Source organism: Heteronotia binoei, chromosome 2 (assembly GCF_032191835.1).
Source record: "Heteronotia binoei isolate CCM8104 ecotype False Entrance Well chromosome 2, APGP_CSIRO_Hbin_v1, whole genome shotgun sequence".
Lineage (NCBI taxonomy): Eukaryota > Metazoa > Chordata > Lepidosauria > Squamata > Gekkonidae > Heteronotia > Heteronotia binoei.
Window position 1 is genome coordinate 61,664,233 of NC_083224.1, and position 24,610 is coordinate 61,688,842.

The 24,610-nt window shown below is 42.8% G+C and overlaps 1 protein-coding gene across 1 annotated transcript in view; it reads left to right on the top strand.

Annotated features, from left to right (window-relative positions):
- Positions 1-223: 223 nt before the first annotated feature.
- The window catches only part of TSPAN2 (tetraspanin 2), a 75,182-nt gene continuing 50,795 nt past the window's right edge, over positions 224-24,610 (top strand). The window contains exon 1 of the mRNA XM_060233251.1: positions 224-375. Coding sequence (XP_060089234.1) covers positions 307-375 — 69 coding nt within the window. The 5' untranslated portion in view covers positions 224-306. The remainder of the gene's footprint in view (positions 376-24,610) is intronic.

A 24,610-nucleotide genomic window follows, 5' to 3' on the forward strand; every position in this document is an offset into this window, starting at 1 on the left:
AAATGCTCCTGACGATATGCAAAGCGCTTCCTTCGTCGGTTCCCCTCCCTCCAGTACAGTCCCGAGTAAGGCTTCCTTACTCGATCCCCTCTCAAAGTTGGGTCCCGGCGCTTCCCGCGCGCCAGCAAAGGCGACCAGCGGGCGCCGTCCACGCCTCCTGCCCCGCCTGGCACCTGCCTCCCCCGTGCAGGCTCCGCCCTCGAGCCCTCCCTGGCGGGGAAGCGGCAGCCGGCGAAGGCGCCGCCAGCCTGCCAGTGAGTTCTGTGTCAGGAGCTGCTGGTGCAACTGCTGAAGCAAAGCGCTGCCATGGGGCGAGTACAAGGAGGGATGCGCTGTGTCAAGTTCCTGCTCTTTATTTTCAACTTCATCTTCTGGGTCAGTGCGGGCCGAGCACGGGGCTGTGGGGCTGAGGCAGAGGAGATCAGTGGTCAGAGCAGAGGGAGAGCTGGGATGATTCAAGGTGCATGGGCGGGTGGGAGGGAGGGACGGGGGATGGCAAATTCTGGAAAGCAGTGGAGCTGGGAGTGAGGGGGTTTTTTTGGAGGGGGGGGGTGTTTCCACTCCCTACCTCTTGGGGAGGAGGTGAGTCCCTTGCCAATAGCTGAGATTATTTCCCCAAAACATTTACCTGCTTGCTAAACAGATGCTCCTCAACCCCACCAAGATCTCTCCCTCCCTCCGGAACATCCTTTTCTGTGCAATCCCTAATTGTCCCACTTGATGGTCTCTTTAGATTGCTAGATTGTAATTGCAAAACAGAAGATCTGGTGCACAAACCTCTGCTGGGATCCTAGGTGATGCATGGATGACATGCTTCCATGGCAAAAGCATCTGCTTTGCTGTAATGTTAAAGAAACCCCTTCTCTTTGGGTCTGATTCCTTTGCTCATGTTTCATCTGCCATCTCTGCTACACAAATGCAAGCTATTTAATATTTAGAAATTTTAGATGATGAATGGGAAGACTCAGTCATGAACTTTTGCTAGGAAAAGGATGCTAAGGAGTCCGCTATATACAGTGAGACTTGAAGTTAGCCTTTTCTGAAGTCAGCAGCACACTGGTGTATTAACAACTTTTCTGATTTTGTTTTGTTTTATAAGTTGCCTTGAGCAGGTTCTCTGGAGAAACAGCATAGTAAATATATAAATAATGACTGTTCTGCAATATACTGAAAAAAAGGGGCATGTCTTTCATATAAGGAACATCTAGCATTCTTGGTTCTATGCTAGCTAAATGTATTTGGTGGATGAGATTTCTTTATCTGTCATCTTTTGGGTTAGTGACTTCATCAAGCCAGGAGTGGTTTGTGCATGCATCGCTCTTGTGATAATGCCTTTAATAACTATCCAATACTTGATATAAACAAAGGCTGGTGCATATGCTTGTGCCTCAAGCAAGACAGGATTGTGCCCATCAAAACAAAAAGAGTGAACAAATGCTTTACTGCCCCATTTTGTTGAATGCAATAGCAGTCAAGAAACTGCCCTGGAGTTTTTAAAGCCTTAAATAGAACTCCTGTGATGTTAGGCTACTGTACCAAAAGCTGTTTATATTTGTGTCTCTGAAGCTTTTTGGAGGTTTCTTATTGAAAGGAGTATGCTATGGCCGTATGCATGGTTAAAGAAAAAAGTACATTTTGGTGCACACACAGGCGCCCTGTTATTATAGCACAAGTGGTCCTTTGTGCAAGCTATTAGTGGATTTCATATCTGTGCATTTCTGTTTGGGATGTACAGCCAGTTTGGTGTAGTGGTTAAGTGTGTGTACTCATATCTGGGAGAACCAAGTTTGATTCTCCACTCCTCCACTTGCAGCTGCTGGAATGGCCTTGGGTCCTTGAAAGGGCAGCTTTTGTCAGATTCTCTCAGCCCCACCCACCTCACAGGATGTCTGTTGTGGGGGAGGAAGGTAAATGAGATTGTAAGCCACTCTGAGATTCAGAGTAAGGGCGGGGTATAAATCCAATATCCAGTATATATCCACACATCAGGATGGGGTTTTTTTTTTTACCAATGATGTCATGCTATGGACAGTGGAATGATATGTGTGACTACAGGTTGGAGGAAATCTTACTCATAAGAGTTGTTATTTTTTCCTAAATTTAAATATCATGGAGCTGTCATTCAATTGCAATACATTCCTCCTATTTCAAATGAAAGGTGAAAAACCATTTTTAAAAAATGCACAAAACCTTAGAGTACAGAATATCATAACAAGCAAGAGAGGTAGAGTTCTTGTGTAGAATAAGCAGCTGCTAGAAGTGAGCAGATATGGAGTAAGTGATGTGAAGTGTAATGTGTTTACAATAAATTCTGACGAATCATTCTCCGATATCCCAATGTACCTTCTTTAGTTGGCCCTCAGAGATGAGACATAGAGAAACCCAACCAAGAGGATCTGACTTTTCAGGCAAACCTCCCTCACTGTGCCCTTTTACTGAGGCAAGCTGTGTCTGGTAGAAGAAGCAGTATGCCTCATATCCACATTAGGGCAGACGCTGCAGTGTTGCTGTGGGGTGGGGCATAGGGAAATTGATAGCCTGTTTGTTCGTTGTTGCCAGTGATTTTTTTCCACGTTGTGGGAGACCAGTGCTCTAGCACAGAGGAAAGGGGAAACTATAGTATCTGAAGTGCTTATTGAAGTAACTGGGGGGAAAGTTTTTGAAACTGTTCTGGTAGGAGAGAGCTGCCCCCTTGATGATTTTCTTCTCCTTTGTCCATGCCTGGCTATTATTGTAGTTTACTCTACATTACTCTGCAACATATTTCTAACAGGTTTAAAAAGTCCTTGGTGAAGATGGCAGATGCTTCCAGATTGGCTCATTCCTGACTGTTGACACAGCAGAACTTCAGTGGGCAGAAACATCGTACTCCCTTTCAAAGTGCCACTGCTGGCACCAGTCCTCTCCATCACTGACTGGGCAGGCCATGTTAACTCCCTTACTAAACAGGATAGTTGCTGGGGACAGGCAAGAGGAAAAGGGGTTAACAGAGAAGACAGTCAGCTCCAGACACTATAGTGCCAGAGGGCTGGAGTGAGACTTGTCAGCAGAAGATGATCTGAACAGTTGTGAGGGTTTTCCCTCTATAACAAAAGGCCATGGACTGGTTGTGTCTAGAAAGTGTAGTGACAGTCACTTAATCAGGACTCAAGCTAGTTAATTCACTGACTAATAATTGGCTTTTGAATATACCAGCAATCTCTGTAAACATGTCCTTTCTGTTGCCTAATATTCTGCCTGTAGAACTGTAATCCCCTTTCTCAGAAAAAGCTTTTAATTTCAGAACCTCTAGTCACATGGTAAAGACCATAATGCTGATGTTAAGTGCATTTTGGGGTACATAACGAGTACACATTTTGCACTCTCTCTCTGTCTCTTTTGCTCTTGATAACTGTTTGGATTAAGCATAAATTCTGCTACTGAGCACACAATAATCCTTTTTGTTTGTTTTTGCTGTGCATCAACAAGAATAACAAGAATCTTTCTGTTAGTACAGATGCTTACAGCCTAATTCCAAAATCATAAACATCACTTTAATTGCTAGTCCTCCAAGTTTACAACTTCTATAACACGTCTCTCAGATCTAACTACCAACATCAGTCTGCTATTAGAAGAAAATAGCAAGTGAAACCATAGAAACAGCAAAGGAAATAAACAGCCACAATGGGGCACATTTGTTTATCCTTGACATGGTTTTGCTGTCAACACTTTCTCAGGGCCCTGTGATTCTCTGTGCCTGGGCTGTGCTGCTGACTGCTGATCTAAAGAGAAGCAAAAAGGACTTGAATCTTAAAGAACACTGTGGAGCTCATAAATGTGGGCACACTTCCACAGATACATAAAAATTGCCTATGTGACTAGACACTTCCCCTTGTGGCTCTTCTGCAGCTTTGCTTAGACTTTTGGGAGCTTGCTTGGTACCATACCCTTTTTTAATATGGCAAACAATCAGAGCATCTAAATTAAATATCTGGTATCTTGGGTTCCAAGGTTCTGTGTACTTCATGCTAAAAACAACTAATGAATGTATCGCCGAAAAACTGAATTTTGTGAACTGTAAACCAGCAAAGGAGAACGTTTCAGGGATGTCATGTTGCAGTACAAGTTGCATCTTGAGTCCTGGATATGCATCCCAGCCTTCATTTTGATACCTCTCAGTAAGCAGAATTATACCCTTCTAAGTCCATTGAACTCTGCATAGTTAGTTTTCAGGGGAAAGATTGTGTCTAACATACGTTGGATTTTCCTCAGCTGGTATTCACAATTGAATAGTTTCTTGAAAATGAGAACAGAATTATCTTGTTATGAACTGAAAGGCATGCGAGTAAAACCAAAGGTCTTGCTTTGCTTGGCCATTTTTGCAAATTACAAGAGTTTGTGCACATATATTTGCATTTTTCCCCTACTTCTAGACCTGGGGTGGGGTGAGGGCACAAAATATCTGCCTTCTTACCAGTGAAAATCCCACACAGCGCTGTTCTTCAGACTTCTGAGGCCTTACCGTGTATTACCCACATATCTTCAAGCTTATCTGTATAGCAATGAAGGCTAGAAATGTGGTATATAGGCGGCTTGCAGAGAGTAAATCAATACAATCAACAGGATGAGACATCCAAAAAAAGTGCAATACAATGTGTATAGTAGAAACCTGGAACCAGCAAGAAATTTGAAAATAGAACTAAAGCAAAGCATGACACATTAAATGATGCAAAAATTACATAGTATGATGTTTGTAGGAGAGCTGTATAGACCAGGTGCTATCTCTTTACTCAGATACCTTTCTGAACTAATTTGTTACAGTACTGCCCTATTGCCTGGGTAGAAAAACCCTCCTGAATAATTTAGTTTTGCTAGCTTGTGGAAAGCCAGGAGAGTGGGAGCCTTGCTGACTTTGCTGGGGGTTTTGTTGTTGTTTTTAAATATATATATTATTATAAGCTGATATTCTCAGCATGCTTAAGTCCTTTGTCCAATACAAAATTTAGGCAATTATACAATTCATACCTACCCACAGTATTTTTTTTCTATTAGAAAAAGGCCTTTCCTACTTAAGGAAGCTGCACTTGAGACACTGTCTTCTGATCTCCCAGTGCCGTGGTAATGGTTCTGTAAGGACACCTCCTTCCTCATGCTCTCTGATTGCTTCATTCAATGGTTTCTGTTTCAGGAAGTGGTTGACTTATACTTCTGGCTTTATTTTAACCCCAAGCATCCAAACAGTTCATGTGCTGCCAAAAAGTGACCTTTTCAAGCCACTGCTGTTTTTTTGAATGCCTCTCCATCATCACTGAAGTTTCCTTTGCAGACTTAAGGTGCACTGTGGATGGAGGCTGTGTGTCCAGTGGGGCAATATTTTGACTTTAGGGTATGCAGCTTGGATGGTAGGTGGTGCACAGTAATCTGTATCTGTATATTTGTATGTATATATGTAAGTACTTTCACTCATGTACAACTCTTGCATCTGCTTTTTAAAGAGTCCTGATTGAGCAGCTCTAGCAGTGCTGATGTGGCATGCTGACAAGAAGTATTCAAATTTACGTTACTGTGTTGTGATGATATGAAGTCAGAGTTCATTTTCTAGACACAGACAAGCATGCAAAGGAAAAGCACAACCTGTCTTGACTTCATTGCGTGCATCGCAACAGATGCAGCTAAAAGCATAATCCTGAATTCTTGTGGACGAGGAAGGCTGTAGCTGCTTGAAGGCAGAAGCCCAAATATGCTTGAAAACAACACTTTGGTGTAATGGTTAAAGTGTTGATCTAGGATCTGCAGGGCCCAAATTCAAATCTCCATTCAGCCAAGAAGCTTGCTGGATAATCTTGGGCCAATTACACTTTTACCCAAACTTTCCTCGCAGGGTAGTTGTAAGGGTAAAATGGAGACCAGTGTACATTGACTTAAGCTCTATGGAGGAAAGGTCAGATGAAAATGTATTAAATTATCATAGATAATAATTTCCTAATGGAATCAGACAAATCCAGTGTTCCCATTGGCTGTGGTGTACACTTCATCAGTGATTGGCCCATCAACTGCTACTTAAGAGAATATGCATGCCATTGGCTGGGCCCACTTTTCTCTCCTGCCAGCTGTTGCCTACTCAGTCTTTGTGGCATTTGGAAGAGAAAGCAGGCAGAAGCAGTGGGGAAATGGTGAAGAGACAGGGAATGAAGGTGGTAATGTGACTAGGCAGCAAGGCCTGGCCCCACTGGGGGCATTTCCTCAGAAGCCATGGCAACCACCACTTTTCTTTCTCTCCCTCCCTCCCTCCCTCAGCCTCTCTCCAGGTCACACAAGGATTGGCCCACTGGAGAAGCTGCTAACTAGGGGCTGTTGCTAGGCAATCAAGATAGTCAGTAAAGGGAGAGGCCTCAGCTGTATATAATGTCATAGAGTCCTGTGATTCTCTGAAAAAACTCCAAAGCAGTTATTTTCTCCAGGGGAAAAGAGATCCGTTATCTGGAGTTCAGTTGTGATCCCAGGAGATCTTCAGGCTCCACCCTAGGCCTAGGACTTGATGCCACCTGACATGACTTTTTTTTAACTCAACTAAACTTTATTGATTATCAAAAGGACTTACATACAGTATGAGATATAAAAAGGTCAAAATTTAAATAATGATATACCAATGCAATTCAAACAATAATATATCTACTATATATATATCTTCACTGTATAATACTTATATCACAAAACCACACCTTTCCAAAAATAAGCTCTTTACAGTTATTATTCTCAGTTAAAGGAGTATAATTATAAATTCAACATAACATTATATTCTTTTCTGTTTATTATAGTTTGGTGTAGTGGCTAAGTGTGTGGATTCTTATCTGGGAGAACTGGGTTTGATTCTCCACTCCTCCACTTACATCTGCTGGAATGGCCTTGGGTTAGCAATAGCAATCGCAGGAGTTGTCCTTGAAAGGGCAGCTGCTGTAAGAGCCCTCTCAGCCCCACCCACCTCACAGGGTGTCTGTTGTGGGGGGAGAAGGTCTAGGAGATTGTAAGCCGCTCGAAGTCTCTGTTTTAGAGGGAAGGACATGGTATAAATCTGCAGTCTTTTTCATCATCATCATATCCATTGTTGTAAATATTCCTGGTATTATCCTTAAAAAAAGGATTATTCATTATTCTTCCCATCTCATACAGTTCCCAAAGTTTATTATACCAAGATGTTAAAGTTGGTGACTGAGGAGACTTCCAACATTTTGCAGTCGTCAAACATGCAGCTGCAAACATAATTGACAATATGGTTTTCTGTTCTTTCCTTATTGAGGTTCATATATATCAAATAGTATTAAATTCAAGTTAAAAGGAATTGAAAATCTAAAAATAGATACTGTTGTTTCATATATTTATTTCCAAAATTTTGAATTGGTGGGCAGCTCCACCACATGTGATATCGAGTACCCTTAGATTTGCAACCTCTCCAACAATTAGGACTATATGATTCTGTAATTTTATTAATTTTTGAAAGGCGTAAATACCACTGTGATATCATCTTATAGTATTGTGTCCTAATACTCAATATTTTTGAAGACTGGCATGACTTAACTAGGCCTGGCTGCTTGCTTCTGTTCAGCAGCAGCCCCACTAAGACAGCCTGTGTGACTTAGCACTTGTCTGCTCCAGGTTGGAAAATTCCTGGAGATCTGAGAGCTGGAGCCTGGAAAGGGTGGGTTTGAGGTGGGGTGGGACTTCAGACAGGTACAATGCCATAGACTACAATGCCAATCTCCAGGTGAGGACTGGAGATCACTCAGAATCACTACGCTTTCCAGATGGCAGAGATCAGCTCCCCTGGGGGTGGGGTGGGGGGAGTGAACGTCTTCACTCAGGTGGGTGGGAAGGCAGCAAGGTTGGGGGGGGCAGTCACCTAGAGCCTCTTCTAGAGCCCGCTGTATTTTTCCTTACTACGGACCTTATTCCTAGTAATAAATAATAGGCAAAACCCTTTAAAACTAAGTGCATGATTTATACCTGCTAGGAGATGATGATTTATATCTAATTGATGATTTATACCTGATTGAAGGCCTCTATGCCCTGTTGTTGGATCTCCAGAGGAACTGTGTGAGACAGGATGCTGGACTAGATGGACCACTGGTCTGATCCAGCAGGACTCTTCTTATGTTCACTTGTGTGTATATTCTGCCAGTACCCAAACTGGTACCAGTGGGTGTCCTACCTCACCTAAAGCACTGCTTCTTCCATGCCAATGAGGTTTAAAAAAAATCAACTGGCTGATGGCATCACAGTTTCTGTTCAAATAATGTTTTTTGAATACAAATCAATGGCAGTTGGTGAACCTTAAGCATAGGAGTGCTCCAAACTTCCCTGGTCTGAGCTGCATAGCTTTGCCTTTCAAGACTTCCCTTATGATGCTTGCTGAAGTGATTCCAGAGGGATAGTCTCCATTCAGCAACCCTGACTGTGAGCATGTTAAAAAAGAATCTGTAGAAGATATTATCTATTTAAAGAAGGGGTTTGTTAGAGGTAAAAACTTAAACTAGTAATTCATACCCATTTAAATCAAAATGCATGTACACTGGAGCTTGTAAGAGATGTAAGTTTCTGTTGATCATGAAACCACTGGTTTTTCCAGTGGTTTTCTTTGAAACCCCACCTGGGAATATAATAGCCCTAGAAAAGGTAATTGTGGCCTTATGTGTCATACATATGTGCTATGACTGGGGCAGATGTTTCATATCACAAACAATCATCTTCACAGAGTAATGATTAGTTTCTTGCCAATAACATCTGCTTACAAACACCACCATCTTTTAAAGATTTTATCACTTAATGTAAACAAGGTACATTTGGACATCTCTGAATTGCAGTTAAGTAAAATGTGCATGGTGCTGGCTCCTTGCCAGGAGGCTCCTCCCCTTCACTTCTTACACAGAGACCTGTGGTTAAAAACTAGCTTCAGTTACCCTTGATGTATAAATGCAGGTCCCCAGGCTTATTGGAGTTAGTTTCCTCCTCCCACTAAGCAAGAGTCTAAACCTGGAATATACTCTGGTTTAGGATTTCAGTTAGTAGTGGTGAAATTTTACTTCTCAAAGTACATGCCTGTATTCATACACCAAGGGAACTGGCGTTTGTGTTCAAGTGCAGTTTTGCATGTGAGAAGGGAAGTGCAAGGCATGAGCATGATCCCAGCAAAATGCCACTTTCATGGGGGGTTTTTTACTTAATCTCAGCTAAGAAAGACATTTCCATGCAGCCTCTACAGCTGAGTACAAGAAACCTTAATGTTTCTATACAGATTAAATTGAATTAGAAATTTACTTAAGGCATGAACTCTGCTTGGTGGCATTAAAACTAATAGCTGCACAATACTATCTGTATAACTCTAATATACATTGGATGAAGCAGCACAGATTATCAACTAAATGCGAGGGGAGGCTGTTAAAGTGGCCACACTGGCTGCTGCACTGGGGCAGTGCAAACCATGGGATCTATTTAACAAACTGAACATTCACCTATGGTCTCCTTCACACGTTCATAATGACTTGTTATTTCAAAGCAAAAGCTGTATAGTCAATAAAATCAAAGGCAAGCTTGCCACTCGCTTAAAATCTATAGTAATTTAATGGCTACACCCCCATAGCACAAATACTGTAGAGCCAGAAAGGAAAGTACATTTGGACTGAATGCAAAGAAAGTAGTTCCAGAGCGAGCCCTCAGAAAAAAGTCTGACCCACATGTGTGCAGCTGTGCCTGAGTGTAAAATAGATTTTAGTTGAAAGGATTGGTCAAAGCAACATCACTCATGGCTGCAGAACAGAGATTTTTGCCTCGTGGATTGCATTTTCTTCTCTATTTGTGCAATTATAATCTCATTTTTAATCATGGCAGTTTAGGAGTTTCCTTTTTCTATATTAATTTCCTTGTGATGCAGGGTAGGCATGGGTTCCAAGAATACAAGATTTGTATTGTCCATTTAACAATGGCACTGCCTCCCATAAAAGGAAGATTTTTCTGATCTGTGTGACAGGCAAGAATAGGGTGATGGTTCCCAACAAAAATCAATGTAATTTACAAATTAAAGGACATTTCCAATCCACCCACTTCCTTTGCAACTGGGGCTGTGCATGCTGCTTGTCTGTATCCAGCACATGCTGCAGCCACTGCCACAGATGCTCCCCGTGTGGCTTCATGGCCTTTTCCTTCCATGACAGTACTTGATTCCCCTGCTCGGCTCCATTTAATTTTATTTCCTATACATTTAAAAATATAGCTTGTTTATCCAGCCTGCTTTTAAATACTTTTAACTACAGTTCATTTATTTTCTTTTCCTGGAAGCATCCCTGTGCCATTAATAGTTTTGTGATGACAGGCAGCAATTCTACAAGTGGTGCCTTTTCCAGCATGACTGATGAAAAGGCATTGGTCCTGTTGAATTTCTTTTTCTCTTGTAATTGTTTGTTACTTTTTCTCTTGTAATTGTTTGTTGAATTTCTTTTTCTCTTGTAATTGTTTGTTACTTCATTTGTACATCACCTTTCTCCTGAATGGGATCCAGACAACTTACAACATTCTCCTCACCTCCATTTCATCCTAACAGCAATCTCTTTGAAGTAGGTTGGGCTGAGAGTGTGTGACTAGTCCAAGGTCAACCAAGCAGGCTTCCAAGGCAAAGTGGGCGTTCAAACCTGGGTCTCCCATATTCTAGCCCAGCACTCTAACTACTGCACTATGCTGGCTCTGTTAAAGACACAAGTACCAGAAAAAGTGGTGACCGAGGTCAAGTACAATGGAGGAATAATTTCAGATGCCTCTGTATTGGGGGCAGAAAAAAAGATGTCAAGCATGCTCATGTATTCCTAGCAGTGTTCCCTCTAAGCTGAGTTAGTGTCAGCTAGCTCACAGATTTTTAGCCTTCAGCTCACATATTTTTGTCTCAGCTCAGGAAAAATGGCCCCAGAGCACACTAATTTATGCAGTAGCTCACAACTTTAATGCCAGTAGCTCACAACTTTAATGCCAGCAACTCACAAAGTAGAATTTTTGCTCACAAGACTCTGCAGCTTAGAGGGAACATGTACCATCTCATTCCACTTCCCGCATGTATTGGACTTGGCAGTTGCCCAGAAGAACTTGTACCACCATAAATCAGCATTTTCAGGTGCCTCATCTGTAACTGATGCTTCATCAGCTCATGTTAATGCAGTTGCCCAATTTCTGTGGCATATGTTGAGCTCACTCGTGTTGTATTTGGGAAGAAATTTATTATTTTTGACAGTGTATTATGCTGAGTCAGTCATCTGGTTATGTACCAAGTGTCGGTAACTCCAAGGCCTTCCATGCTGTCACTGTTCTTTTCAATACTGAGGTCAGGGTAGAACCTGGTGGGTGACCACTTTTTATTAAGAGAGTGTGTTCATCATTGTGGTATGTCAGGATGTTGCTTTATTTGAAGTCTCCAGTTCTTAAACTCTTTTAATTTTGTTCTAAAAGTTGGGACAAGTAAGCCTAATCGATCTGTTTATACCATCTGTGCCGCCTCACCTAATGTGAACTGTGGCTTAACTGTCTTAATTTTAAACTGTTTAAACTGTTTTAAATTGGTTTGATTGTTTTATTGTGTTGGAAGCCGCCCTGAGTGTCAAGCATTATGAATTTTCTATTTGTTATAATTGTCAGATCATAGAATTGTTACTAACCATGAATTATATTCAGGCACATCAAAGTAGCAAACCCCTCCATTGCTTCTTTCGCTTTTACTAACAAATGCATGAATGTCCTCTTTGAAGATAAGACTTCCTGGGACCCATTCCCAGGCCCAGCGAGGCCTGGACCCAGGATGCGCCAACGCAATAGAGATAAGGAAGTTAGAGTGTGAATTTCACACGTGAATGTAGAATTGTTTATAGAACCTTTGATGTGCCATTTTAAAGCTTGTATTCTGTTGTTACTAAGTATCAGTTCCAATACCTAGCTCAACTGAGCCACATGGATTATCAATAAACCAAACTTTGTTTCAAAACCCAAGGACTGGTTATTTTGAAATTTCATGCTTGACACTGAGCCCACTATGGGAAAGGGAGGCCTATAAATCTATGGAAATAAATAAAAAGGGTGAATCTTCTTACCTTGAGGGTGCAGAAAGTGGGTTCTGTGATGAAACTATGGTTTTTATTCTCTTGTTGAGGGTGGTAGTGCTGAAAAACGCAGCATGTTTTTGTCCAGCAGTACTCCAGTGACAGTTTTTAAGCAGCTTGTAAGATACATCCTTTCCTGCTCCCAAAATTCTGGAAAGATGTGTGTCAGGATATGGCAGGTGACTGAGTTCAAGGAAAAGAAGGCAGTGATGTGAATTTTGTGGGGAAATCTTCTTTCTGACACACCTGCATATAATTAAGCATTTAGAGACAAAATCTAATGCACATTAGAAATGTCAGCACTCATCAGAAAGTGAATGCAGTAATGAATGGATGTGTGACTGTAGCCGCACTGTGGCTGAATGAAGAGGTGCCACCTTTTGTTCTGCAGAATGAGGAAACACTTCAAATTTCCTTAAGGAGATTGCAGTGTCTGAATTTCAGCCTCATAGCCCGTCAAGCCCCCTGCTGATTCTTCTCAATGACATGTCATCTTAGTTTGTTGTTTAGGTGAAACTTTAATGAAGAAGCAAAGCTGGTTATAAAAGCCACTTGCCATTGAATGATATTCAAAGCAGGCACTGTCTTTGCAGCTGTCCTGTTCTGAGTGCACAGAGTTTTGTGTTTGGAATTTGAATATCTGAAAGCATATGCATTGTGGCCTGTGAGGTCTTATGGTGCAAACCAGTATGTATGGTATTCTGCAAGTCTCCTTTGTGGATATGCCATAATCTCTGCAAGGTCCACTCCGTTCTGAAGTCAGCTGCACCATAGGGTGCATTTGCCAACAATCAAAACAATGTGTGCCCCCTCCTGTTCCTACCCCTCCTCTTCCTGTATTATTATGGCACATCTTACCCTTGCTTTCCTCTCCACCAAGGGTGCAGATCCAGAATCTTATGCATGAAAAAAGTAGTGAAACTCAATATCCACATGCCAGTGTCTCCATAAGTTTATTCCATTTTTCAACTCTGAATGTGGGAACACAGAAAACATTTCTGGAAAAGGCAGATTTTGCTTCTTGGGACGCCTCCACCCTGACATTGAGAATCCAGCAGACTGTACAGCCCACAGCAACTCTTGTAATGCACTTACTGTGCTATGCTAATGGGTGGGGTACTAGTGTGGGCTGAAGCTTCCACACAACTGGACTGTGGATATTGATGTACAGTGGAATGCATATCCAATATGCACACCCTGAACTGCCATGTGGGTGTTCCAAGAAGCTTCCTGTCCTGTGCCTCTTGGGGAGAGGGAAGCTGCAACTTAGCCTTTCCTCACCCTGACTGACTGTCTTTGGATTTTCTGAAGCAAGCATATGGCCCTGTTTCTGATGTGTACATGCTGGGAATGTGAGCAAGACAGAAAAATCCCTTCTATGAAAAGCCCTAGCAACAAGTATTATGAAACAAGAGGGAGATACAGTAGACGCTGAAAGTCAATTTAACAACCAGCTCCAACTCTGCCCTTTAAGTGTCATTCAGAATGTAATTAGCAATGAGGAAAGGTTTAAGAGCAATTCTGGAAGCCAAACAACAATTTATATGTGATCAGGCCTCTTGATCTTTTAATATTTGGTTGTTTATGTCCCTTACTCTCAGTCAGTTCTGACTCTGGAGTCCTAATACTCTCGGAGGCCTTTGTTCACATCACTCATGGTTTTATGGTTTCCAGTTGCATTCATGTATTTTAAAATATTGGTACCCCACCTATTTCCTTAGTTTCAAGGCAACTAACAAAGCATCAACAAGTTGCAAACACAATACAACAGCCTCTAGTATAACAGCCTGTGGCCAGGATATTGTTTTCCCTTTTAATTAGAGTGAAAGATGGTCTTTTCCTTTCCTTGAGCTTAAAAGGGAAAGCCCCAGATGCTGTACAAGCTGTGCTGGGAAAGAGTGGAAACTGCAATAAAAGAGGGCCATACTGTGTGGAAACAGTCACTGAGGTACACTATAAATGGCTAGCCTAGGGTTGCCAATCCCCTGGTGGGGGCAGGGGATCCCCTGGTTTGAAGACGCTTCCCCCGCTTCAGGGTCATCAGAAAGTGGGGGGGAATGTCTGCTGGGCACTCCATTGTTCCCTATGGGACTTATTCCCATAGGAAATAATGGAGAATTGATTTGCGGGTATCTGGGGCTCTGGGGGGGCTGTTTTTTGAGGTAGAGGCCCCACATTTGCAACATAGCATTCAGTGCCTCTTCCCAAAATACCCCCCAAGTTTCAAAAAGGTTGAACCAGGGGGTCCAATTCTATGAGCCCCAAAAGAAGGTTCCCCTATCCTTCATTATTTCCTATGGAAGGAAGGCATTTAAAAAGGTGTGCATTCTCCCTCAGAGGTGGAGAACATGTAATTGGGTTATTCCACTGTACCTCTAGGGAGGCAGGAAACACTTTTTTCTCCTTCCTTTTGGCGCCTTGGGCTAACCCTCCCCTTTCAGTTTTCTTTCCTGCCTCTTAGGGATTAGCAGCAAGAAAAGTTTAGGCTTTGCCTCCTTTTTCCAAATTTAGTCTAATTCCTTCCTTTTTTATCTAATCTTCAGCCCTTTCCTTCCATCTGACTTTCATACTTCCTCTGTCCTCTGAGCTTTCGTCCTCTTCCTTCTGGCGAAGCAGAGAAGAAAAATCATTAACCGAATGCCCAGCTTCCATGGCGTCTGAAGAGCAATCTGATGGTTTCCTTTCAGAGGAAGAGTCTGCGGTGCAATTCAGTGCAACCGCCAGCACGAATCATGGGGCCGACGAGCCTTTGCGGCTCAATCATGCCAACCACCGTGACGTCATGGAAGACACTGCCGGCGGGAGAATGAAGCGCTGCCACCTTCAAGAGCCCAGCGGCAGTGGGACGGCCATTTGGGGGCTTTGGGATGCGTTTCCTGCCAGTTCCCAGTACAGGCCTACGGAACAGTGGGCAGTGTGGGGCTGACATCAGATGTTTCCAGCAGTTTCCTGATGACTTAGATCCCACAAATGGGTAACGTACCCGCGAGCTTTGGTGCGCTTAACCCAGAGTCAATGCATATCCTCAGACAAAGATGCAGGAGGAAATGGCCAGGTTCTACTCGCGAGTAGGCATCAGCATGACCTTTCTCTCCGTGACCTCAACCCCTCAGCACCTCCTCACCAAGGCAGCTCCTAAGGCTACCCCAAGACCTTCAGTTCCACAAGAGTCCCCTGCTGATTCAGAGGCCTCAGGATCAGAAGGAGACGATAGAGAGGAAGGGGAATTCTTATCAGGGGAGGAGGAGGGAGAGAAAACCCAGGTCCCTGAACAAGCTAGCCGCTTTTGTAGATCAGAGGACTATCAATATCTTTTAGCCAAGACTCTAAAAACCTTGGAGATTTGTTATACTCCCACAGAGGAAAAATCAAAGCAATCAAAAAAAACCTAAATCCACAGCCAGTGGGAATATTGAGTTCCTTCCTAAGGGAGACCCCTCAGAGAAGGTTTTTCCATTTCCCCAGTATTTTGAAAAACAGTTAAGATCAGACTGGGAAAAGCCTGCCTCTACCAGGCAATTCTCCAGCACAGTACAAAAATTGTATACCTTACCTAACTATACCTCTGAGTTATTGCAGGTGCCAGCCGTGGATGGCCCTGTGGCAGCATTGCAAACCTCAGGACTACTACTACTCAGGATGGCCAAGGCAACATCCGAGATGCCCTGGACAAAAAAGTGGAAGTGGCTCTCAAAAAAGTGCATGAATCGGCAGCCATAATCGTAAGGGTGGCTTCTACAGCCTCTTTAGTATCTAGAGCATCCGTAGTCTGGCTCAGGAAATTGCTTCTACTTCTTCCAGAGGACAACAGAAGGCTTCTAGAGGGTGTCACCAGAACTCTAAAGGCGGCATCCTTCTTGGCTGATGCTACTTTGGATATTATATCCTTCGCATCCAAGACGATGGCAGCCAATACAGTGGCCAGGCGTCTCCTCTGGCTGAGAGCTTGGCAAGCGGACTTCGCATCCAAGACCATGGTGTCAGCTTATCCTTTTTATGGCGAGAAACTCTTAGGTGAATCACCAGAAAATATTCTGATAGAAACCAAAGAGGAGAAAAAAGCAATGCCCAGATCCTTTCGATGAATGGACAGACGAGGCACCCAGTCCTTTCCATCTCATTGTACCCTGGCCAGATTTCGACCCGACAACAAAAAGCCCTCTTGGGAAGCTTACAGAACATCATTCAAGAGAGGTTCCTTCACTTCAAGATACAACAAAGGAGCCTTCAACAAATCAGACAGAAATGAACGTGAACCCAAGCAGGCATGACTATTCACACCTTCCGATGGGGGCTCAACTCCTACACTTTCTTCCAGCTTGGCAAGCCTCTCAAGCTGACTCTTGGGCTTTAGAAATCATATCCCAGGGATATTCAATCGAGTTCAATTCTATTCCCCCCAACAGATTCATCCGATCGCCTCCAGCAAGGAGATCTGCCAAGAGAGCAATTGTATCCCAGGCACTACTTCATCTCCATAGAACACGTTCCAGTCCAGGAAAGGGGACAGGGGGTCTATTCTATCCTGTTCATTGTACCGAAGAGGACAGGGGACTGGAGGGCCATTCTGGATCTCAAATTTCTGAATAAGTTTGTCAAACTCAGGCGTTTCCGGATGGAAACTTTGAGATTCATAATGGACTCCATTCAACCCAGAGAATTCCTCATGTCCATAGACCTGAAGGAGGCCTACCTGCATGTACCGATACACCCAGCACACAGGCGGTTCCTACACTTCACGATAGAAGGACAGCATTTTCAGTACAAAACCATGCCATTCGGCGTCTCCACAGCTCCCAGGGTATTTTCAAAACTTCTCATCAACCCAGTGGTGCACCTGAGATGCCAGGGGATACATGTTCACCCCTACCTGAACGATCTTTTGATCCGCTCCAACAGCAGAGCCAAGTGTCTAGAAGACACGGAGATCACCATACAGTGTCTCCAGAACCACGGTTTCATCGTCAACTTCTGCAAGAGCACCCTGCTACCGACTCAATGCATCGAACATCTGGGAGCAATAATCAACTCATCCAACAACTCTCTGTCACTTCCTGTCGCCAAGGCTCAGAAGATCAGAGAGACGGTGTCATCGATAATCCAAAATCATTCATCGATGCTTTTAGGATTGGCCAAATTGATGGGCCTCTTGATCTCCTGCATCAACTTGATCCAGTGGGCCCGCTTCCATTCCAGAGACTTGCAAAGGTTCTTATGACCCTATCAGTTAGCGATAATGGAACGGAGACAGCTGTATCTCACCGTTCCACTCATAGTCAAAACCAGCCTCCGATGATGGACCTATTTGCATCTCCAGCGAATTGTCAACTACCTCGCTTCTTTTCCAGATATCTGCATCAGGAGGCAGAATGGACAGATGCCTTAACATCACTGTGGCCCCCTGGGGCTTCTTTACGCCTTCCCTCCAATTCCTCTTCTGCCCAGGACGCTTCAGAGAGTGAAGGAAGCCCAGGCGAAAATCATTCTAGTGGCTCTGTGTTGGCCTCGTCGCCCATGGTTCTCAGTGATCCAGGAGCTAACAATTCAAGAGCCACTTCCTCTACCAACAGACCCGGAGATGCTTCTCCAGGTTTCAGTGTGGCACCCGAATCCAGGATGGCTATGCTTGACCACGTGGCGGTTGAGCAGAATACCCTATAGAAGCTCAGATACTCCACAGAGGTGTCTGATACCATCCTAGCCGCCAGGAAACAATTGACAGTATGCATCTACAATACCACATGGAAGACATTCGTGAGATGGTGTCGATGAAAGAAAATCAATCCCATGACTCCAACTAGCACAGCTGTACTGGCTTTCCTCCAGAAAGGGCTCCAATTAGGTCTCAAGGCATCCACTCTGCGACGACAAGTAGCGGCATTAACCACGGTACTACCTCCTCCTGGAGGATACAAGCTGGCAAGACATCCACATATCCAACTCTTCCTAAAGGGTGCAACAGCAAAGGCATCCCCTCAGATACACCGTTTCCCCACCTGGAGACTCAATCCAGTATTAACAGCACTCACGAAACCTCCATTTGAGCCTGTAAGACAGGTGGACTTAAAGTGGTTAAGAATGAAAGTTCTCTTTCTGGTTGCCATTACCTCGACTCGTAGGGTATCAGAGCTCAGTGCTCTGTCTATTAAAACTGACCTTTGCATTTTCCATAGGGATAAAGTAGTACTCAGGACGGATTCTACCTTCATCCCTAAGGCAGCCTCAAGATTCCATCGCTCTCAAGAAATCGTGCTACCTACATTCTGTCCAAATCCAAAACACCCTAAGGAGTTTATATGGCATACACTGAATGTACGAAGAGCATTAAAGATTTACATCACAAGAATGCAGGACATACGTCACACAGAGGGTATTTTCATCAACATTTCCCCTCCGAGAACAGGAATTAGAATGTCTTGAAGTTCCATCAGCTCCGTTCTAAAAGCATGTATCAGGGAAGCATACAAGTCAAGTTTGCCGATCCCCACAGGAATAACGGCACACTCTCTGTGCAGTGCATCAACCAATGCAGCTTTTCTTAATCACGCTTCAGTAGATGAGGTTTGCAGAGCCGCAACATGGTCATCCGTTTCTACATTCATCAGACATTACAAAATCCATACCATCACAGCTACTGAAGCAGCCTTTGGGAGTAAAGTCCTTCAACAAATCGTTACCTCAGCAGAAGATGATGACAACCCTCCCAACTAGGGACACTGCATTAGAAGGTTCCAATCATATGTCCTCCGCCTCTGAGGGAGAACGGTCCATTGGTACTTACCGTGAAAGGTCCTTCTCCTCAGGACAGGAGGACATATTGCTGCTCCCTGCATCATCTTCTATATCTATTTCTATGTATCTATATATGACTGTTCTTATTTCTTCCTTCATTATCTACACTAATATCTTCTGGAAGGTAATCAGTGTATATAGTTGCTATGTTTTTGGTTGCTTCTGACAAGTTTTATGTTTCAGCTAGTTCAGAGTTTACTAAGTTACTACTATTTGGAGTTCCGAAACTGAAAGGGGAGGGTTATCCCAAGGCGCCAAAAGGAAGGAGAAAAAAGTGTTTCCTCTCTCCCTAGATTTACAGTGGAATAACCCAATCATATGTTCTCCTGTCCTCTGAGGAGAAGGACCCTTCACGGTAAGTACCAATAGGCCAGTCCCTTTAAATGTATTATTATTTATTTATTATCATTTATTTATTTATTTATTACTTTACTTTATTTATTATTGCAAGCGGACTCAGGGCGGCTTACAACATCATAAAAACAATCAATTCAGTAAAACATATAAAACCATAATTTACTTATCAATTTAAAAACTATTTGCGCTGTCTCAGTCCAGTCTGGCAGTATTGGCTTCTGACTATGATCGCCGGCTTCTGTAGGATGTCCGGTGGCAGCCCATTTTTATTTATTTGTAATGGCCAGAACTCCCTTCCGTGTTCAACTGTGCTTGTCACACCCTTGCTCCTGGCTCCACCCCCAATGTCTCCAGTCTCCACCCCCAAAGTCTAATGGCTCCATCCCCAAAGTCCCCAGATATTTCTTGAATTGGACTTGGCAACCATAGGCTAGCCCGAAATCAGTCAATATATATGGCACACAAGTCTTAAAACAGGAGTAAGAAGCAATAAAGGAAAGGTCACTGATCATATAATCAGAGTACTTTCCCTTCGCCACAAAACAAGCGTAGCCTCCACAACTTAAAATTAGGAAGTGGGTTTTACTTAGTAATGTAAAAATCGTGTAATATTAATGACATATTTCCTTCACTGTTTAAAGCCTCAGCACCTCTCTCTCTCTCTCAGTTAATGACCACACTAGAACCAGGGAATACATTTAGTTCCTCGTTAACCATAACCCACTCTTCTCCCCCATCTTCAGCTAATTTTTTAAAAGGTTATTTTTTCATATAGGATTTCCCTTCCCCCGCTTATATGCAAGCTGTCCTTTTCTGGCCCCCCTTTCTCCAGAAGTATTTTCCATCAAGACTTCACCAAAGCTTAGCTTGAAGGAGTCTATTCTCGGTCAAATGAATACATGAAAGAAAGTTTCTTTGAGAATGTGCAGGGTGCTTCTGCCTCATCAGTGATGATTAACCACAACCTTCTGCTTTACACAATTTAAATTAAGGAGCAAATTGTCTAACTCTGTTGAGACAGGGATGTCAAGTATAAGGCTGTTGTAACCTCAAACCTTTATACAAAAATACCTACTTTCTGTTTCCTCTCCCCCTACCTTTCCTGGTAATGTTTTAAAAATACTTTACCAGATAGTGAAAGAGCATACTTTTCAAATTATAATATTCACCTCGATGCTTTTATCAATAAATTAAAGGGGGGGTGTAATAAGAACTCTTTACTCAAAGTCCCATCTTCTATCCAGGGCAGTTCCAGGCTGAATTGTCAGTGGGTTGAGAAAGAAACTTCCCAGTACAGTAGTGAAAGTATCCAACATCAAGAATATCCAGTGAATGTTATGCCCATTTCCTGTCTCAATGAGAATGTATATAGTTATGGAATCAACACTTTTAATTTTTACCCATAACTAAATATTTCAAAATTCTGGGCTTTATATTCAGCCTGAGGAGGCAGCTTTAGTTGCAACAATCAAGTGTAAGGTCTGCAAAAAAGAAAAATAAAGCAAAGTATATTACAGACTTGAGAGTGAAAGACAGAGCTGCCTGGTCTGAAAGAGACAGTTGGAGGAGTTGTGGGGGATATCTCCTCTACCTATACTACGAAGAGGCCCAAAACTGCACAGCAGCAGTGGGGAGCACCTGTGACACACTGGTGCTTCTGCCTAACCTCACTCTGCATACAGCCTTTCCTACCCAGAGTGCACTTGTTCTTGTTCTCTATAGATGTAGGGAGAGTCACATGTCCTGAAACCTTCTCTTTTCTATTGCTTTTTCTTACTTGTTACTCTGGTTTTCGCTTAACTTTCCCCAACCATCCATTTTGAACAATAAATAGTAATTGAAGTGCAGCATGATTAAACAACACAGACTTAATTTTAAGCAATGTCAGCCTGCACATGGATGGCTTTTCCTCCTGTAGGTTTTTGGTAGCCTGTGAATGTGCTGAGGTGGTAGTCCCAAAGCACAAGAGCAGCAGGAGAGGATATAGATAATGGTGAACTCTCAGTCTGGGTGACTGAGAAGATTAGTTTTAAAAAAGAGAGAGAGGTGAGTGATATGCATGGGTAAGGGAAACTCTGGTCTAATTCAGATGCCGTTTTGATAGAATTCCTGTTGCCAAAACAGGAAACCACAATGCATAGGAGGCTCTGTGTGTGTGATGCCTCAGGTAAACTGCAGCTAAAGATTTGGTGCTTACGGTTGGTTGTGAGAAGGAGTTATGGCTCTTTTGAAGTATGCAAGTTTGTGTGTCGAAAGGTTTTTATATTTTACAGATATATTTATCCTGACCAACTAGAGTCTGTGTTAACTTTCGATGACATCACAGTAGCTTTATTTATTTATGTGTTTATTTTCAACGATTTCTAGGCCACTTCTTCATAGTCTTGGTGAAGGTACCTTATGATTTGACGGAGGAGAAAATTATGCTTATATTTTAATTTATAGTCTGCTTTTCTTCCAATTTGGCCCCCAAAATAGCTTATTATATTGTTTTCGCTTCCTGCACCTTATCTTCACAACAATAACCTTGTGACGTAGTGTAGACTGAGAGATCGTAACAGACCTGAGGTCATCCAATATGATTTCAAGGCAGAGCAGGGATTCAAATCCAGTTGTCCCAGGCCCTAGTCTGACACTGTGACCAGTATGTTATGCCAGCTCAGCCAATCAGAGCTACAAATTTCACCACATCATTTTCGCAACATCTCATAGCACATGATACTGGTAAGTGCTTTGCATCAATGTTTTTATGCATGGAGGGAGATAAATACTAAACACTAGAGACTTTGAACAAGCCTCATGGAGTGCTAAGTCTGACGTGAGTGAAGAACAAATGCACTGACTAGCTTGTGCCTACAAATATTGTGCAGATACATGAATTACTTCCTAGCTTTTGTTGTAATTTAATATTGTCAGCTATGTGAACATTGCTACAATTATTTGTTGTATGCTGGCCCTCTTCTTTTCCTTCCCTCCCCCCTTCATATGTCAACTGGAATACTGGCCAGGCTGCTAGTGGGACTACCTCGGTGGGAACACGTGCGGCCTGGGCTGCGGGACCTGCACTGGCTGCCGGTTGTATACCGTGTTCACTATAAGGTGCTGGTTATTACCTTTAAAGCCCTATATGGCCGAGGACCTGCCTACCTTAGGGACCGCCTCTCCCCATATGTCCCCCAGAGAGCACTGAGATCTAGCTCTCAAAACCTTTTAAAAATCCCTGGGCCAAGAGAGGCTAGACTGAAGACAACCAGAGAGCAAGCCTTTTCAGCAATGGCCCCTCGATGGTGGAATCAACTTCCAGAGACGGTGCGAGCCCTGCAGGACCTGAGCCAGTTCCACAGGGCTTGCAAAACCTCTCTGTTTCAGCTTGCTTTTGGGACAGAACCTGGCTAAATGGATCTGTAGCCATCCAGCCATCTTGTGCATGATTGTGATCAATAGCACTTTATAGCACCTGTTTTATCTATTTAATTAACTATGTAATCGCATCGCAACTGAATAGTATTTTAAAATTTTTTGTTTTATATTGTATTTTATTTATATCATGGTCTTCCATGTCTGTGAGCCGCCCTGAGCCCGCCTTTGGTGGGGGAGGGCAGGATATAAGAATAAATTTATCTTATCTTATCTTGAAGGCTTTAAAGGGAAGATTTTGGTTCAAACCTTCCCAGTGCCAAAACCTCATTAGCAATGCAATCTTGAGCAAAGTTATACTTTTCAAAGTCCGCTTAAGTTAATAGACTTAAAAGAATGTAACTCTGTTTAGGACTGCACTGTCAGTAGTGTTATGTATCTCCATCTTAAACTTAGTGCTTATCTGCAATATAAGGATAACAATACCAGCATCCCTCACTAGTTTGTTTTAAGATTATGATGCCATGAATGCCCTAAACAGTTATATCAGTACTAAGGATTGTTGTTCTAATTATGAATAGCATTAGGATACGTTCCACAGTGTGTTTAGTTATATGTGCATCCTCTTGATTTAATATTGTTTCTCGCTCAGCTGAGACAAACCTAAGGTGATGGGGTATTTACAGTTTTTGGTTTTGCTGTCTTTGTCCTGGTATGCCCCTTTGGCTCTGCCCATCATCCTACAGGCTTTTGTGCACGCTTGACTTACTCTGGCTTTTCCTGGAAGTTGGTCCCCAAGCACTGGAATCAGTTTTGGCACAGTTTTTCTGCACATCTGCCCTCCCTTTGCATTTTTATATTGTGGTGTCAGTGTATTTTCTTTTGCATGTGTGTAATCAGGATTTTCAAGGGAGGGTGCTGTTGTCATAGGTGGCATCACAGCACCCCCCTCCTTATTATTTTTTGTGCATGCTTATATTGATATCTCGATATTACATTGCATAGTTGATATATTAGTATACTGCTGTAATGATTGGTCAAGTAGGTTCTTTGAATTCCCAGCTTTCTTTTTTTTTTTAAGTAAGTCTCTATCTGCTTTCCTTGTGGATATATGACTTTTTCTAATATCTCGGCAAGGATATGGGATAGAGACTTACTTTTTTTTAAAAAGCTGGGAATTCAGAGAAGCTGTTTAACCTATCATTTCAGTAGTACATCGATATATCAGTTTTTCATTTTAAAAAATGAAACCCCTCATCTTCAGGGCAGGGGAGAGGAGAGTGTGTAGCTTGATGATGACAACAGTCCAATTATCAAAAAGTGAGCTGAAGCTACATGGGAGTGGACAGGACAAAGAAAACTGACAGGAACATTACATGCAAGGAAAAAGCCAACTCAGAATGAGCTTCCAGGAAAATATCTGGGTAAAGGTGGTCTCAAAAGAATTGAGGGGAAAACCCAGTGGGAAAAAAAAAAAACAAATAAAAACCAAAGAGAAACATATAAGTTAAAAAAAATGCATGCAGAAATCAGGGCAATGACATATGGGGCCAAAAAAGATGGAAAAGTTGGGTGCTATTTTTCAGTTAGCATAAGTATGCAGTTGCACCAGGGTAGGCACTATTAGGATAAATTGCATTCACTTTTCTTCTTAAAACTCCTTCATAATCCACATTGTAGTTATAAAGACCTGGAGTCAACTTTTGTAGTACCTGGAAACACACACAAAAGCTCACATTTCCCACTTTTGTGACCTTATGGAAAGGGAGCGTATTCCTTTTAAGTGTCTTTGTGTTTTAACAGCTCCCAGCAGCCCCACAGTTGTGCCTTGGACACAAGTTTGTAGAATTGCAGAATAGCCTAGCAGGGTCCCTGAAATTGTTCTTGGCAACAGAATGAGGAGCTTGGCTCTCTGCCCAGTGCCCAGGCTCTCTGGGAGTGCATGGCTAGGTGAGACTGTCAGGGGGGGATGTTTATTTTCACTTGGGTCTGTGATG